Source organism: Leucoraja erinacea, chromosome 11 (genome assembly GCF_028641065.1).
Source record: "Leucoraja erinacea ecotype New England chromosome 11, Leri_hhj_1, whole genome shotgun sequence".
NCBI lineage: Eukaryota > Metazoa > Chordata > Chondrichthyes > Rajiformes > Rajidae > Leucoraja > Leucoraja erinaceus.
This window is the reverse complement of record NC_073387.1, coordinates 3340645-3357857: the sequence shown is the minus strand read 5'-3', so window position 1 is coordinate 3357857 and position 17213 is coordinate 3340645. Positions and strand designations below refer to the sequence as shown.

Here is a 17213-nt window from a genome sequence, read left to right as displayed (position 1 = left end):
TGCCCCCTCTAGGGAACAATCCCGTGTGGAATGCCAAACGGCAGATATATGTTGAGTGCAATCATCATGTGGAACATGTCTACAGGACACAGGAGCGTAGAGTAGGTACAGGTCACCCATTACTTTATTAAATGACAGCGCAGCCTCGAGGGGCCAAATGGCCTATTCTCCTCCCAATTTACAGCTTTATGTCAGAAATCAAAGAAGCATAAATAATGAATTAAACTAATTAGATTATTTTCATAGTTCTGACCAAGAATCTTCAACATGAAACAGTGTCTCTTTTGAAGGTAGACACAAAAGGCTGGAGTAACTCAGCGGGTCAGACAGCATCTCTGGAAAGAAATACGGGCGACACGGTGGCGCAGCAGCAGATTTGCTGCCTTGCAGCGCCGGAGACCCGGGGCTGATCCTGATAACGTGGGTTATCTGTTCTCCCCGTGGGTTTCCTCCCACACTCCAAAGACGTACAGATTTGTAGGTTAATTGGCTTGGGTTTGTACACTTGCTTGGAGTGTAAATTGTCCCTCGTGTGTGTAGGCTTGTGTTAATGTGCGGGCATCACTGGTCAGTGCGGACTCGGTGGGCCTGTTTCCGTGCTGTATCTCTAAATTAAACAGGTAATGTTTCAGAGTCTGAAGAAGGATCTCGACCCGAAACTTCACCTATTTCTTTTTTTCCAGAGATGCTGTCTAACCCGCTAAGTTACTCCAGCTTTTTGTGTCTATCTTCGGGTTTTTTTATTTTGTTAGAGCGCTGGGCGGGGGAGTGGCGTAGCAGTAGAGTTACTGCCTTACAGCGCCAGAGACCAGTGTTGGATCCCGACTATGGGTGCTATCTGTACCGACTTTGTAAGTTCTCCCCGTGACCTGCATGGGTTTTCTCTTTGGTTTCCTCCCACATTCCCTTGGCTTGGCTTCAATGAAAACTTGTCCCTACTTTGTGTGGAGTAGTGTTAATGTGCGGGGATCACTGGTCTGTGGACCCAAGGGCTCGTTTCCAAACTGCATCTCCAAACTAACCTAAATCTAAACACAAAAATGGATGAACAAAGTGAAGGTCATGCCATACTGATGTGGTTTGTGGCAGCAAATTTGGATGAATAATATATCAAGAACAAGAATTAATCCAGTTTATCCTTTGTCATTGCAACCACATCTTCTCCATGAGGCAAGTGTCCAAAACCAGACTTGAAAAACAAAATTTCATATAAACAGATTCTCTTTTCTCTTTCTACCCCTCAGCATCACATCCCGTCTCATCAAAAGGACAGAAAGCTTTATTTTAAGACTGCAAACAACTTATATATGGCTTGATTGTACTCATGTGTGGTATCATTCAACTGGATAGCATGCAAACAGATTTTTTCACTGTATCTGGGTACACATGACTGTTAATCCTGGCCAAATTGGAGAGGCTAGGACTTTAGGGCTGCTGAGAGAATTGTTCAATTTGGAATTGCTCTCTGCAGAGCTGGGACAAGCTGCGGAGTGGTACCAGTGTGTTTAGCGCTTAGATACAATTTACAAGAAAAGAATAAGAACATCTGCAGACCCTGTCAATTAGGTGCAAAATGCACAGCATGGATTGGATGACTGCAAGCCAGACATACACCTTGTAAATAATTGTAAATAATGTTACAGAGTTCTACTTTGCCGAGTGTTGATTGGATGAGGCATTGAGCCGTGTCTGGGTTTCTTGCAGATCAGGGTAAATGTTTCTAAGTTGGCTTCCTTGAGAAGTCCTGTTTGAATACAATGTATTACGCTGCTGTATTATTGGGTTAGGGAAATGTCTGTTATGTATGGGATTAATCCATATCTGTAATTGAATTGTTCAGAGACCACCCCCATGTGGTTCGGCCCCTCGAGGTCCCAGGACATATAAAAGTCTGCTACCACTAAGTTCAGCGTCGATCTTCTGGGAGAGCGCTTGGGACTGCGTGCCCTTCTGGAGTGTCTCTGTCTGAGCGAGGCCTAGAGGGCTTGATCAGGCAGATACGAGGATCGAACCCGCGGTGGGATAGGTACAGTAGTTGAACTGTAACTGCGCTTTGTTAAAATAAAGATTTGTTGTTCAGGTGCTTGATTCAGTGTTTTGACTGAAACTAGACTGGGGGGAAGCTTAGATACAAGTAATTATCATTGGGGGCATGTCCGGGATCTCAAAAGACCCCCAAACACAAGTTTGCGATCATCTGTGTTGAGCTGTTTCGATCGCGAGTGCAGTAATCGGGCTCACGGTGCGGTTTTCGCATTGATTTTCAGCACTTTATTAGTCGGAACGAATCGATCATTCGCGGGCTTGGGAAAAGGATCTAATCGAGATCTTTAGTACAGAGTCTAGCAAGCACGGGGGTTGATTACCGCTCTTTTGGGTTAGGGGCCCCATAAAACTAGGGTGGGGTTAGAGGCCCTGCTGGGTTTGGGTTAGAGGCCCTTTCATGGGTTAGAGGCCCAACACTTTGGTCATAGTTGGCAGACTGCAGCTGCTTTAACACGAGCCAGACATGCTTCATCAGGCAAGGAATGGCCCAGGGTTAGATTTGGCATCCAATTGGTGTGGTATTAAAATACAGGTCTGACCTACGTATCGATCGGATCTTTGCCTGGAGCGCAAATTAAAAAGTTGCGCTCTGAAAATCGGCATCGATAACTCACAGCGCAAAGCGGCTATGCGCTGAATCCTCGGTGCTCAGCAGAGAGGAATGTCTGCGGGAGGGTATCTGAGTCTCTCTCTGAAGTGACGGACCAGGAACCTCGTAAAGGTACTGGGTTTGGGTGGACAAAGTATAGATTGGCCGGAATACTCCAGTCCATTCAAGATTTCAACTGGGCAATTTTAGTTTGATTTGAGTGCCCGCATAGTAGGACAGATACGCACTAAAATTAGAAGTTCCAGTCTATATCTGCAAAGCCAAATTTTCAAATATTAAATTTCATATTGAAGTTCTGCCAGTAAGGTGGAATTCGAATTTCTGTATATAGAACTTCGGAGTTGGTGCATGTCCGTGATCGATTCTGAATAGCAGCTGAAAAACAGTGAATAATAGCCCTCTGATCAATTGTTGATTAGTACCTGACAGCGAAGAGTACCTGAGAGACGGGAACCTGTTTACTTGAAAAGTAATCCGAATAGCGAAGGATACCCCTAATTATATCGAACTTAGAGAGGGGGGGGATAGAGGTCCCCCTATAGAAGTCCAGTCTTAGCAGAAGGATAGTAACATTCGGGAGGAAAAGTAATCATTTAAAGAGTAGTACCCCTCAGCACAGAATAAACTAGGAAGGGGAAAATCTTCGGTATCAAAGGGAGAGGTTCACTGCGTGATAACAGCGTGACGCAGTATCGAGATCGAGTGTTCGTGAACTGCACGAGAGCTTTAAAATCATTTTGTAAATTGTAAGAATCTAGCTTTTCGTATTGTCATGGGATCCGGATTTTGTAAATATTCTGTGTATGTGAATAAACTTAGAGTATATAGAGAGTTAGAAAGTTAAGATTTAGATCTTGTTAAGTCCGCAGACCGTCATTTGTGTTGCTGCTTGTGCGAGTGTTTACGGATTTAGAAACTTGAAGATTGTGTTTGAGTTAAATATTTTTATTTGTTTAAGATCATATTGTGAAGAATCTGAATTGGGGTGGTTCGTTCAGGGGTTGTATTCTTTCGATCGCTACATTGGGAGAGGTGTCATCCCGCTGACCGATTGCACCACGAGGAGGACTTTTTAGAGTGCGTGATTTATAATAGACAAATGTTTGTGGTTTATTTAGGAGTGTGGTTGTGCCTGACAGTAATAGGTAGCGTGTTATCCTAATTGTGGACTGTGTTACTTACGTGTCTGAAGATTTTTGGATGTTTTGATTGAGGATTAAATGAGTGCGAGAGTGTGTTTGATTGTGGTTGGATGTGTTTGATTGTTCCCTGGAGTACTCTGATTCTTGAGTGGCTGGGGATTGAAAAAGTTGTAAGGTTGAAAGTGTGTGGACTTGTGGGAGATAGGAAAAGAATTTGAATAGGAGAGTAGGATTTGTGGAGCGAAGAAGCAACGAGTTGCAAGGCTGCAATCGCTTTGAACCATTAGCCATTGTCTAGGAGTGAGCTGGGTAAATTTAAGGGTCAAAAGGAAGGATTTAAAAATTCTATATTAGGTGTTCGGAAGCATGGGGAATAATGTTAATCGAGATGTAACAGAACCCATTGCAACTAATGTGTAATGAGTTTCCTCACAAGGAAGAAAAATTATGAAATTTATCAGGAGCATTAAATAACAAATTAGGAAATAAGCTATGGTCGCTGGGGGGTATTAGAGCAGCAAGAGGAATAAAATACATAGAACGGATCATTTGGCAGCATAGTAATAACGAAAGTGCAAAAGAATTAATAGGGTTATGGAGAAAATATTTTGAGGAACGTAAGGCGAATAAGGAGGTTGTGAGAATGGCTAATTGGGACAAAGCGATCGCAAAACTTGGACTATAACTAAAAGAAGGTAAAGTAGATCGACCTCCAGGCAGTGGGAAGGACAGGAGTGGAGATGAAGGGAACCTCAGAATAAGGGAAATGTACATCTCCTGGAAGAACATTAGTCCCTGTACAATTAAAGATTAGGAATCCTATGGTTGGTGCAGACTTTGAGGGGGAAGGAGATGAGTATTTAGAAGAGTGGACAAATGTTAACGCCAGTGGAACTTCGCAGCTCCCACCATGTTCCTCTTGCGTTTCCCAGGCTTCATTACCGCCGTGTATGACTTGCGTCTGTCATAAGTATTTTAGCAGAATCTATAACAACTCCTGCAGATTCTACCTATGAAACAGATTCTACCAAAAGCAGATACTGAGGTACCAGATCCTTCGATCCTATCCACGCCATCATTGATGGATCGTCCAGTGGCTTATGGCACCCGGAGTAGAACGGAAATGTTAGCTCCGGTGTTTAAGGAAAAGAAAGGTAGGTATGTTACAAAACCTACCTGAATCGTCATTGGGAATCTGCCCACAGCCAGGTCTGCGTTTTGGCGCTGTTTGGAGGGGGCGGGTTTAAAACGCGATTTTTACTAGGCTGTACTAATCGCAGATGTTCAGCCTAGTAAATCATTAACGAAAAATCGCTGCAAGACCCGGTCGCAAAAGGTATTATTAGTTTTATAGGCCTCGATAATATAGTTATAATAATTTTAAAATTACTGTCTCATTCCGCAACCTCTCGCAGCCTTAGGGTTTTATAAAGCAAACAATTAAAGGTATGTACCTTATTTTTACATTAAATGGGGCATATATATAACCCTATATATCAAGTTATCTATAGCGAGTAGTTCATTTTGGGCTTTTTATATCCCGCAGTATTTTTCTCGGCATTTGAGGGCACTAATCCAGCGCGATGTCAACGTTCTAAACCAGCGCGTTCACATGAACCCACTAGAAAGCCAATTTAAATGGGCATTTATTTACAGCAATTGAACACTAAATTCCTTCCATTTGGTCTATAAATTAATGTAAATTAGATATAAAAATCATGTTATATTGTGAATTATCTGTGAATAATCTTTGGACACTTAGGCTATTTAAAAATGTTAATCTTTCCTTAAGAAATGGGCTTTTGACTATCCAAGATCACAGCTTTTTTGTAATGTCCATTGAAAATCAATAGGGAACAAGATGCTAATTTCCGAGTATGAAAATGGCCATAACTTTTTTAATACTTGAGATATGAAAGTGAATTTGGTGTCAAATTAAACTTATTGTTATGCATTATCTGATGGGATAAATTGCAGACTTGATTTTTAAAATCTCAAAATTTTGTAACATTGCTAAGAAAGGTATGTTAGATATAGTGCCACCGCCAGAGTATTTCTGTGAACCACAACCTAGACAGAATACTCGAGTAGAAAGGAATGATTTATTTGGGCAGTATCGGGAAACCCCCAGAGAACAGGAAGATTTATCTGAGAGTGAGACAGTGATTTTAGACACCGAGATAGATTTTGACGTAACCGAAAGCTTGCAAATTGAACAGGTATCCCATGGGCAGTTACCAGTAATGGAAGGAATAGGTACAGCAGATTCGGCCAGCGCAGTGAGTATGAATAATCCCCGTACCACAGACGCACCATATGCCGTGGAAGCCCCATGAAATAATGGCAGTACTAAATAGAATCCCCAGTTGGATGAAGTCACCTGCTGCCTTTATAGATTATTTACGTGTATATCAATGCATGGATATCAATGCGTGTATATCAATGCGTGTATATCATGCAGATTCCTGGGATTTGTGGGAGACCATACAACAGATAATTACTCCAGCTGAGAATACCAAATTTCTAGTAGCCCTAGGACACCAGACTTATGAAACATTGGAAAACGCAGCAATGGATGACAGTGCAATGTAATGGATGACTGGTTTACAAAAACGTTCCAGAAACCAGGCGATTTAAGTCGAGTTCTGGAAATAAAACCAGAGAAGGGTGAAGGAGCAGACGAATTTCTAGACCGTTTTTCAAAATTATATATGGACCAATCCGGTGATTTAGACTAACAGAATGGAGCAAGTTCCCCTCAATATTGGGCTATCTTGTTGAATTGTCTCTCCACTAAAGGAGCGGATTTAAATAAAACTGATAACAGGAACTGGTCTGAGAACCGAGCCAGTCAAATAGCCAGAGCTGTGAGATATTATTGGAAGGAAGGTAGGAACCAGGAAAATTATCCTGCAACTGGGAGAGAAAGTGAACACATAACCAAGGAAGAATTACCAAAATCTAACTCTGAACCATGGATTCCCAGAGTACCAGCAAATTACTGATTGGGAGAAATTAGGGTCCCAGATTACTCAGATTATTATCACCTCTACACTCCCAATTTAGACCCCATTCCAATGGTACCCAGGGGTAGAATAAGACCAACCATGTTGCCTAATCAATGCTATACTTGTGGTGGAATGGGACATTGGAGTCGGGCCTGCCCAACAAAGGAGCGAATGAAAGAGAGGGGTCAAAGAAAGGATTTCCAGGATTACGAAGAAATTAGAGATCCTAGAGAATATAGACACATCCGAAATCCAAGAAATTATGGGAGGTCCTTTAATTCAAGAGACTACTGGGACCCAAGAGACCAGAGAGAGAGATGGTCCGAATGTCAGGAACTAAGAAGTCACACACCGTTCACTCAAGCTAACCCATTTTCTCAGTCCTGACTCACCAACCCGCCCTGAAATTGTGGGCGTGGAGACATGACCCCTACTCTAGAACCTCCTCAAGTAATTTACCAGAATTAACAAATTGGATGTACTATCGTAGTAAAAACTGAAAATCACACAGAAGAAAATTATAAACCATTTTATGATTTCCCCAGAAAACCCCTTAAAGAAGATTGTAAATCATGGAACTTGTTTCAACTGCACCCAATTGGGTCACTGGAGTAAGGAGTGTCCAACGAGAAGGCAGAACAGAGCAGGATTGAAGAAAAACCAAGGGGCGATAAAGAAAGTAAGAAAAGGAACATAGTAGCTAGCGTTAGAAGGGATGGCAACAAAGGAATGTAAATGGCACTAGGGAGAGAAGAAACAAAGTTACTGTGCAAGAGGAACGGGAGTGGGGAAAGAAGATTAATGTGTTGCTGAGTTTGTGCCTGCAGGACGAGACACTATCTGGGGAGTGAGGTGAAATAATGCACAGACCCCTTAAGAACGAAGGGAAGAAAACAGCAATAGGTAATGTAGCTCCCCAGAAACAGGTGAGGAAATGATACTGTCCTGCCCCTTTAAGATATTTGGGAAGGCCAGTAGACAGAGAAAGCTGCTGCTCAGTATCCCTACTCCCTTGTAATTGAAACTACCATCAGAAAAGAAGAAAGGGCCTACCCTAGTGCCCAACGTTTATATCACCTAGCTATTGGAGAAAGAAAAGGAAGGAGAGTAAAGGACACTCTAATCATCTTTAAAAGATACAACACCGACAACTTGTAATGATTATTGGGATAAGCTCCTCTTTAAGAATTGGATTTGAATTAAAAAAAGGAATTCCTCTGTGGTTCGGGCCAAATACTCACTTTGCGCCAAAATTTCGTTTACAGTAAATTAATTTAAAGAGGGCTTATGGGATACATTCTTAAAATTGTGAGAGAATTGACAGTTAATTTGACATTCTTCTGCTGTCTCACTCATAGGAGGATAGTCGAAGATGGGACTGGACTATTTAGTTATTATCAAGGAAGGGACAGACCCTAGCGAATGTCAGGAATTAAGACATACCTCGGAAACGTAAGGTGGTGGTATAAAATGACGAGGTAGACTGAAAATGTACGAGTTCCCCTCGGAAAGTCAATACTAACCATCCTGAAAAGATACTTAGAGACTTAAAAAGAACTAGTAAAAGCGAGAACCCCTAGACAGAGAACGAAGCCAATGTAGTAGAGAATCAACATAGTAAAGAGCCAACATAGAAAGGAGACATACATAGTAAGGAGACATACATAAATAAGAAGAGGTACTGGAGGAGAGACCGAGTAAATTAGAGGGAAAAACTTGAATAGGTATTGAGAATAGCAGAGCCAATGCATATTTGACCGATGGAATTAAATTGTTTAATCCTTGATGGTAAAGCGGCTTCTATTATCAAGGTGGAAATAAATTGTCGCTGGATTAGGCAGTCTTGATTGGATTTATGATGAAATTGACAACATATGAAAATTAATTGTTTAAATTTGAACAGCTGGGAATTCCACAGGAATTGGAATGGAATTGTATTATCGGCTATAATGCTGTGGAATGAGAAGGATGAGATGGACACTGACATATGAAATTGAAGGCTGAGACTGAATTGGAACATTTATCATGGTTTGCTTTAAATTAGAATCACGCCTGTAGGGAAATCTGGACTGAACCCAGCTGAAATTTATATGAGGACCCATCATCAGATATACATATTAGAACATCGTGTGAATATGAAGAAGGCTGATTAGTGTTGATCCTAGAATAATAAAGAGTATATTAGGGAACAGAATAGGAATAGGGATACAGTAATATAATAGGTAGGAATGGGAATAGTATTAGTATTAGGGAACTATAGAGAATGTATGGGAAAGCATGGGTGCATGATGGTAACTTGCTTTGTCCCAGGTTTTTCAGGAATTTCAGATTTTAGGTTTGACTGTGGAAAGTGATGGAAGAATGGGCAGCAACACAGATGGAGGGAATTCACGCCCACAAAAACTCAGGAGGTGAAGACTCATAAGACGGAAATTGTGAAGCTACTGCCCATGAAAACTCAGGACGCTTGACAAGATTCTGGGAAGAAACATCATCATCTTGTGTTGCTGATAAGATGGGAAATGTAATGTACACACATATGTACATCTGGTTAGCTGATTATTGAACTATTTGGTTATCATAAATGATGGGTTATAATATATAAATGATGGGTTATCATATATTAATGATGGGTTATCATGTATAAATGATGGGTTATCATATATGATACAAAGAAAGGAATGTTAATCCTTGCCAAATTGGAGAGGCTAGAACTTTAAAATGGGGTAAAAGCTTCAGGGCTGCTGGGAGATTTGGTCAATTTGGAATTGCTCTCTGCAGAGCTGGGACAAGCTGCGGAGTGGCACCAGTGTGTCTAGCGCTTAGATTCATGTTGCAAGAAAAGAATAAGAACATCTGCAGACCCTGTCAATTAGGTGCAAAATGCATAGCATGGATTGGATGGCTGCAAACCAGACATACACCTTGTAAATGATTGTAAATAATGTTACAGAGTTCCACTTTGTCGAGTGTTGATTGGGTGAGGCATTGAGCCTTGTCTGGGTTTCTTGCAGATCAGGGTAAATTTTTCTAAGTTGACTTCCTTGAGAAGTCCTGTTTGAATACAATGTATTACGCTGCTGTATTATTGGGTTAGGGAAATGTCTGTTATGTATGGGGTTAATCCATATTTGTAATTGGATTATTCAGAGACCACCCCCATGTAGTTCGGCCCCTCGAGGTCCCGGGACCTATACAAGTCTGCTACCATGAGGTCCAACATCAATCTTCTGGGAGAGCGCTTGGGACTGCGTGGAGTGTCTCTTTCGAGTGAAGCCTAGAGGGCTTGATCAGGTAGATACAAGGATCGAACCCGCAGTGGGATAGGTACAGCAGTTATGACAATATAACCATATAACAATTACAGCACGTAAACAGGCCATCTCGACCCTTCTAGTCCGTGCCGAACACGTATTCTCCCCATGTCCCATATACCTGCGCTCAGACCATAACCTTCCATTCCTTTCCCGTCCATATAACTAACCAATTTATTTTTAAATTATAAAAACGAACCTGCCTCCACCACCTTCACTGGAAGCTCATTCCACACAGCCACCACTCTCTGAGTAAAGAAGTTCCCCCTCATGTTACCCCTAAACTTCTGCCCCTTAATTCTCGTCATGTCCCCTTATTTGAATCGTCCCTACTCTCAGTGGGAAAAGCTTATCCACGTCAACTCTGTCTATCCCTCTCATCATTTTAAAGACCTCTATCAAGTCCCCCCTTAACCTTCTGCGCTCCAAAGAATAAAGCCCTAATTTGTTCAACCTTTCTCTGTAACTTAGTTGCTGAAACCCAGGCAACATTCTAGTAAATCTAACTGTTGAACTGTAATTGCGCATTGATAAAATAAAGATTAGTTGTTCAAGTGCTTGATTTAGTTTTTTGACTGAAACTAGACTGGGGGGAAGCTTAGATATGAGCAATTATCATGATCACAATAATCCAATAACGATATATTGGAAACGTCTAGGAAGGGATTGCAGATGCTGATTTGCACTGAAGATAAGACACAAAATGCTGGAGTAACTCAGTGGGACAGGTAGCATGTCTGGAGAGAAGGAATGCGTGATGTTTCGGGCCGAGACCCTTCTTCAGATTCCTTCTATCCACAGATGTTGCCTGTCCCACTGAGTTACTCCAACATTTTGCGTGTATCTGTTGGAAATGTCCGCTGTATTGCTGCAAACTAGATGGTATTATTACGAGGGTGGAACAATTTCCATGTGATTCATCCTCAATGATTCATGCAAACTTCCGATTTCCAACTCTCAGATTTATTACATTGCTGCTCAGAGTGGGCTCCCACACAATAACCACACTTCAAAAATCGCTCACTGGCTCCTCTTAAAAAGTTCATTTGCAAGTTGTGGCACCGCTGGCAAGGCCTGCATTCATTGCATTCCTCTGACTACCTTGCAAAGGGACCTCCCTTAGTTAAGTCCTTAAGACTCTTATACATCGGGGACACCAAACGTAGACTGTGTGATCATTTTGTTTAAAACCTTCACTCAGTCTGCCTGGACCTTCCCGATATCCCGGTTGCCAAACTCTTCCCATTCCAACAATGACCTTTCTGTCCTAGACATCCTCCATTGTCAGAGTGAGACTAAATTGGAGGATCAGCATCTCATATTTCGCTTGATTTCTCTAACTTCAAGTAAGCCCTGCTTTCCCCTCTCATCCATCCCTCCCCCACCCAAGTCACACCAGCTTCTCGTTCTCACCTCGGCCACAGCTAACAATGATCTGTTTCCTTTATCATTGTTACTTTTTTGCATATCTTTCATTAATTTATTCCATATCTCACAACATCACCATCTATATCTCTCGTTTCTCTTTCCCCTGACTAGTCTGATGAAGGGTCTCGAACCGAAACCCTTCCTATTCCTTCCCTCCAGAGCGGCCTGTCCCACTGAGTTACTACAGCATTTTATGTCTATCTTTGGTTTAAACCAGCATCTACAGTTCCTTCCTACACATGGTATGGAAATGAGATAGGTCTCCCACTCAGCACTGCAGGCTAAATATACTTGCAATAGCTACATTTAGTCTTTGGCACTCACACAATGGGCATCTATACGTAACTAAAACTCTCATCTTGTCCTCTTCCGGTGTGCGTTTTTTTCATATTTGCGCAAAAACAGTACCCGATAGCGCTACGATTTTTTGTCATCTTACGCGCCATTGTCCTGACTGCATCTGTGTTGACCACCACGATGAGCCGGGAGCCGCTGAGTGAGGCCGGGAGCTGGGAGCTGCTGAGTGTGGCCGGGGCCGAGAGACGTTGAATGAGGCCGGGAGCTGTTCCCGTCCCCGCCTGAATCCGGTAGGCAGCAGTAGGCAGCGACAGGGGTAGGCCACGACTGCGGCAGGGGTAGGCAGCGGCAGGGGTCGGCCATGGCAGTGCCCCCTCCCTCCCCCCCACCGACAGGCCCCGACTGAAGCTCTCCCCGCCTCCCAGCTACAGAACGCTCCCACCGGCCCCAGCTGCTGTCCATTTAGTCCACAACACCTATACTAGCCCAAGAAAAGTCCATTCGATCCACAATGTCCATGTTAGCCATCTGGAAACCGGTCACTTTGGCCTACAACACCTATATACTAGCCCAAGATAAGTCTCTTCGGCCGACAATGTTCATACTAGCCCTCTGGAAACCAGTCCCTTTGGCCCACAACACCCATACTAACCCTCCAGAAAGCCCGTCCCTAGCTGCAGGACTCTCCGCCCACCGCCCCCTGTCTGAAGCCGTCCCTCGGCTATAGGACGCTCCTGCCAGCCCTGGCAGCAGCAGGCCAGCGGTAGGCCACGGCAGCAGTAGGCCAAGGCAGCGCTCCCCCCCCACCAGCCCCCAACAGGCCCCACCTGAAGCCGTCCCCCTCCCCCCAGCTGCAGGACACTCCCCGCTGGCCCCTGCCTGAAGCCCTTCCCGTCCCCCAACTACAGAACACTCCCGCCGGCCCCCACCTGGAGCTGTCCCCAGCTGCAGGGCGCTTCCCTCCCCCACCTACAGAATGCTTCCCACCACCCCCCACCAGCACAGCACGCAACAGCCTCTGCCTCAAGCCGTCCCCCTCTTTAACGTTTAAATTGTTGTTATATTTGAAGAGTTATTCGCGTTTTAAGCTTTAATAAATCCCTTTCCCACTTTCCGTGCCCGTCAGCTGCGCCTGCGCAGTAATACCTGCGTGCCCTACGTCACAATGGGAACCCAATGGGCGGGGAATGGCTGCGCCACCGGAGAGCCACTAAGAGTGGATGGAGAGGGAGGGTTGAGGGGGGGGGGGGGGGGGGGATGGAGTGAGTGCATGGGGCAGGCCGGGGGGGGGGGGGGGTTAGGGCAAGGGGCGGAGCGGAGAGGTGAGGGGATATCAGGGGCGTCACAAAGGGAACCCGTCAGCCGCGCCTGCGCAGTTGGGGGCTAAGCGCGAGTGGTGGAACATTGCGTTGGGGGACCAGGCCTCCCGTGTGACAATGGGCCCCAACGGGTCCCACTTAGTCTAGTCACCAATAAGAACAGACATAGACTTGAAACTCTGCTGCTAATTACCTGTTCCCCATCTTTTGGACTGGTGTTGATGGGGCTTTGGTATGACCCTGTGATTGTGGGATCACTTTGCTTCACACTGCTTCATACTTAGCATGCTTGTTGCCCTGCAATGCAAATTCACCAGGATGCCATCTCATTTCAGGTATGCCCATTGTTACTTCTTGCAAACCCTCCTGCAACCTTCGTTGAGGCAGGGGGCAACCCTCTGGTTGATGGCAGCGGTAGAGTGAGGGATATGCCAGGCAGATAGCAGTAGTCCAGGTCTCATGGATGGTCAGACATAAATGGCTTGAGTCTGTCCGATTCCGCAGATATAATGTCAAACAAAATAATGGAGCCGACCAGGACTGGGCCTGGCCACCAGGTCAGAGCAGACCAGGACTGGGCCTGGCCACCGGGTCAGAGCAGACCAGGAGCGGGATCAGTTGCCGGGAGAGCGAGGAGAGATGTTGGCGAGTGAGAGGGACGTCGCCAATACATCGCCTGCGTGAGGTCTGACGGGGACAGGCCCACGTGAATCCCAGTGGTCGGTGGAAGACACATCACCAAGTACAAGGAAGAGGGACGCAATTGAAAACTGTTGTAACTTTGTTGTCACCCTTTACTCTTGCATACTTGTACTGAATGCACACAAAGAATCTCACTGTACCAAGTACACGTAACCAGAAAGTATCAATCAATCAATCAATGGAGGGTATCTTCAGTGTAAAGGTGGGTGGTGTCTCCACAAACACTTTCATCATTTCTGCCAAAGCTCTTATACACAGCTACATCAGGTGGACTGGTGAGGATGAGGACGTTGGGTTATACCTTGCGCAAAACAAAAACTGCTGGAGGAACTCAGTGGCTCGGGCAGCATCAGTGGAGGGAACGGACAGCCAAAGTTTCAGGTCTGGCCCTGCAGGTTCTACTGCAATTGTTCAGGGCCCTGGTGAGACCGCACCCGGACTATTGTGTGCAATTTTGGTCTCCTTAAATTTGGTCTCCTAATTTGAGGAAGGGCATTATTGCTATTGAGGGGGTGCAGCGTAGGTTCACCAAGTTAATTCCCGGGATGACGGGACTGACATACGATGGAAGAATGAGGTTGACTGGGCTTGTATTCACTGGAATTTAGAAAGATAAGAGGGGATCTTACAGAAACACGTAAAATTCTTAAAGGATTGGACAGGCTAGATGCAGGATAAATGTTCCCGATTTTGGGGGAGTCCAGAACCAGTTTAAGAATAGGCCATTTAGGACTGAGATGAGGAAAATCTTTTTCACCCAGAGAGTTGCGAATCTGTGGAATTCCCTGCTACAGAAGGCAGTGGAGGCCAATACACTGGATGTTTTGGGGCTAAAGGAATCAAGGAATATGGGGAAAAAGCAGGAACCGGGTACTGATTTTAGATGATTAGCCATGATCATATTGAATGGTGGTGCTGGCTCGAAGGGGCAAATGGCCTACTCCAAATAACACCAAATGCACCTATTTTTCTATGTTTCTATGTCAGGATCCTTCTTCAGTCATCATCCATTCCCTCCACATGATCTGCTAAATTCTTCCAGCAGCATTTCATTTTGGCGTAAGATTCCAATATCAGTAGTTGCTTGTGTCTGAAGAGTTATACCTTGTGTTAGTTTGCAAAGACACAAAGCAACTCTGTCCCCCAGAATGTAACATGTGGCAGTGTTATCCAGCCACTTCTGGTGGTGGATACTGATATTCTGCGCATTAGAAAGTGTTTGCTTGTGAGCAGTGTCATATGTTAACCCACTCACTCCTGGGATCAGTTTTACGCAGTCATAAAAAACATTGTTTTCCACACGTCAAGGTTAAAACGTGCTGGTGATTTAGGATCATAAGGTCATAAGGAATAATTCTACTCCGAATTAGGCCATTTGTCCCATCTAGGCTACTCTGCCATTCAATCATGGCTGATGTATCTCTCCCTCCTATCCCCAGTCTTCTGCCTTCTCACCATAACCTCTGGTGCTGTACTAATCAAGAATCAATCTATCTCTGCCTTAAAAATATCAGGGGTGTAAATGGTTAAGAATCCTCTCTGTACACATTTCTCCGCTGTCCATACACAAGGGCAATTACTGTTGTTAGGTAGGTCAGGCCAACTCACTCCATGCCCACAAGCAACCGAGAGGCAGTCCTACCACACTTTCACCACAAACATCAGTTCCAAGGCAACTCGTAGCACTGTTAGCATTGGCACCAAGGCACAGGAGGACCTAATAAGGTGGGCTCCATTATTTTGGAATAGACTCCTTGCGACCTGGACCTCAGCAACCAGCAGCGGGGAATGGAAGTAGTTACAATATTGGCTGGTGCTGAAACGGGTGAGATCAGATTCTGTGTAACCTTCGATTTGGGTTGATAGATTTGGGTTGGAGGAGGGATTTGAAGACAAGGAATTTCAAATGTGTACGTGTTCTGGACCTAGAACCAACGTCACCGAGTGTGGGCGAGGTTACACAGTGTTGGGGAAGAACTTCACAGCAAAGATCCATAGGGACAAATCACTTATGTGCACTAACGAGTTGAATCGTCACTTGGCTCAGGTGACCGTAGCTGCAGATTCTCCTGCTCCCTGCACACAGTTCATTGCTGCATTCTCCAGAGGAAAGACAAACATTATTTTCTGACATGTGTCCCCAACTGCACGTGGAGGCGGGGAGAGAGAGAGAAGGTGCAACTCTTGCTGAGCTGAGCGTTGGTTTCTGGCGGGGGAGGAGGGAGGGAGGGGGGGGGGGGGGGGGGGCTCGGTGCGAGTTTACCACGAGTTTGGGACGGGGGGTGGACACACACACACACGGGGGCATGAAGCCAAAATTACTCGGGGCAGCAAGGGAGGATCAGCCGGGGCTGGGACCACATCTACTCCCCGGGGTGATCATGCCCCGAGTAACTGGGTGACCACCACCCACCCCCACGGTGCAAGCGTCGCAGGCTGCTTACCCGACCCCTGGGTGTCAGTGGCCATGGCCTCTGCAGTTCTTTGTTTGTATCACACTGTGTCAAGGTGCTGGTCCGCTCTCTCACTCTCTCTCTCGCTGGCTCACTCCGGGCCTCTCCCTGATGCCGCCACGCCAACTCACACTAAACAAGTCAACAGGACGAGAAACTTTTTTTGCAAACTTTCCGTATCTTCCACGTTCGTATCACATGACGGCGGCGGGATTGGCCTAGGCTGCCGGGGGAGGGACAGGGCGCTCAGTATTTTTAAACCATCACTGTTTACTTAAGAGAGGGGGCGGCAGACAGAGCCACAGAGACAAAGTCAGAGTCAGAGAAGGAGCAAAGATAGGATCTTTGGCAGGGAGAGACGAAACGTCCCCCATTCCTTCTCTCCAGAGATGCTGCACAAGGATCTTTGGAGCTGGCTGACCCGCTGACTTACTCCAGCATTCTGTGTCTGGCTGCAGTTGCTTCCTACACACACACAGAGAGAGAGGGAGGGCAGAGATTGAATTTGCAAAGGGCGTAAACAGGTCGACCGAGCTGGCGGCGACATGAACGTGGGACTTTACACAGGCAACCCAGAGTAAACATCAGCTCCACAATCATTTACAATGGAGAACAGAGCGTTGTATTCCCCTTGGATAGCCTGCACGACACTGCATTCGCCAATCCATCCAAGCAGTCAACACCAAAGATCACAGAGCTCAGCTTTGATCTTTGTTCAACACCCCTCCCCCGGCCTGCACACACCTTTATTTCAACTCTCCCACCTCCATCACCAGCAGGTCAATAGGTGCAGGAGTAGGCCAGTTGGCCCTTCGAGCCGGCACCGCCATTCAATGTGATCATAGCTGATCATCCCCAATCAGTACCCCGTTCCTGCCTCCTCCCCATATTCCC

At 45.2% G+C, this 17213-nt stretch overlaps 1 protein-coding gene across 2 annotated transcripts in view; it reads right to left on the bottom strand.

Moving 5' to 3' along the window:
• The window catches only part of LOC129701419 (programmed cell death protein 4-like), a 54133-nt gene extending 37657 nt beyond the window's left edge, over positions 1–16476 (bottom strand). For both annotated transcript variants that reach the window (XM_055642575.1, XM_055642576.1), the window contains exon 1: positions 16311–16476. In XM_055642575.1, the coding sequence (XP_055498550.1) occupies positions 16311–16335 (25 nt within the window). In that variant the 5' untranslated portion in view covers positions 16336–16476. The remainder of the gene's footprint in view (positions 1–16310) is intronic.
• Between the last annotated feature and the right edge of the window lie 737 nt (positions 16477–17213).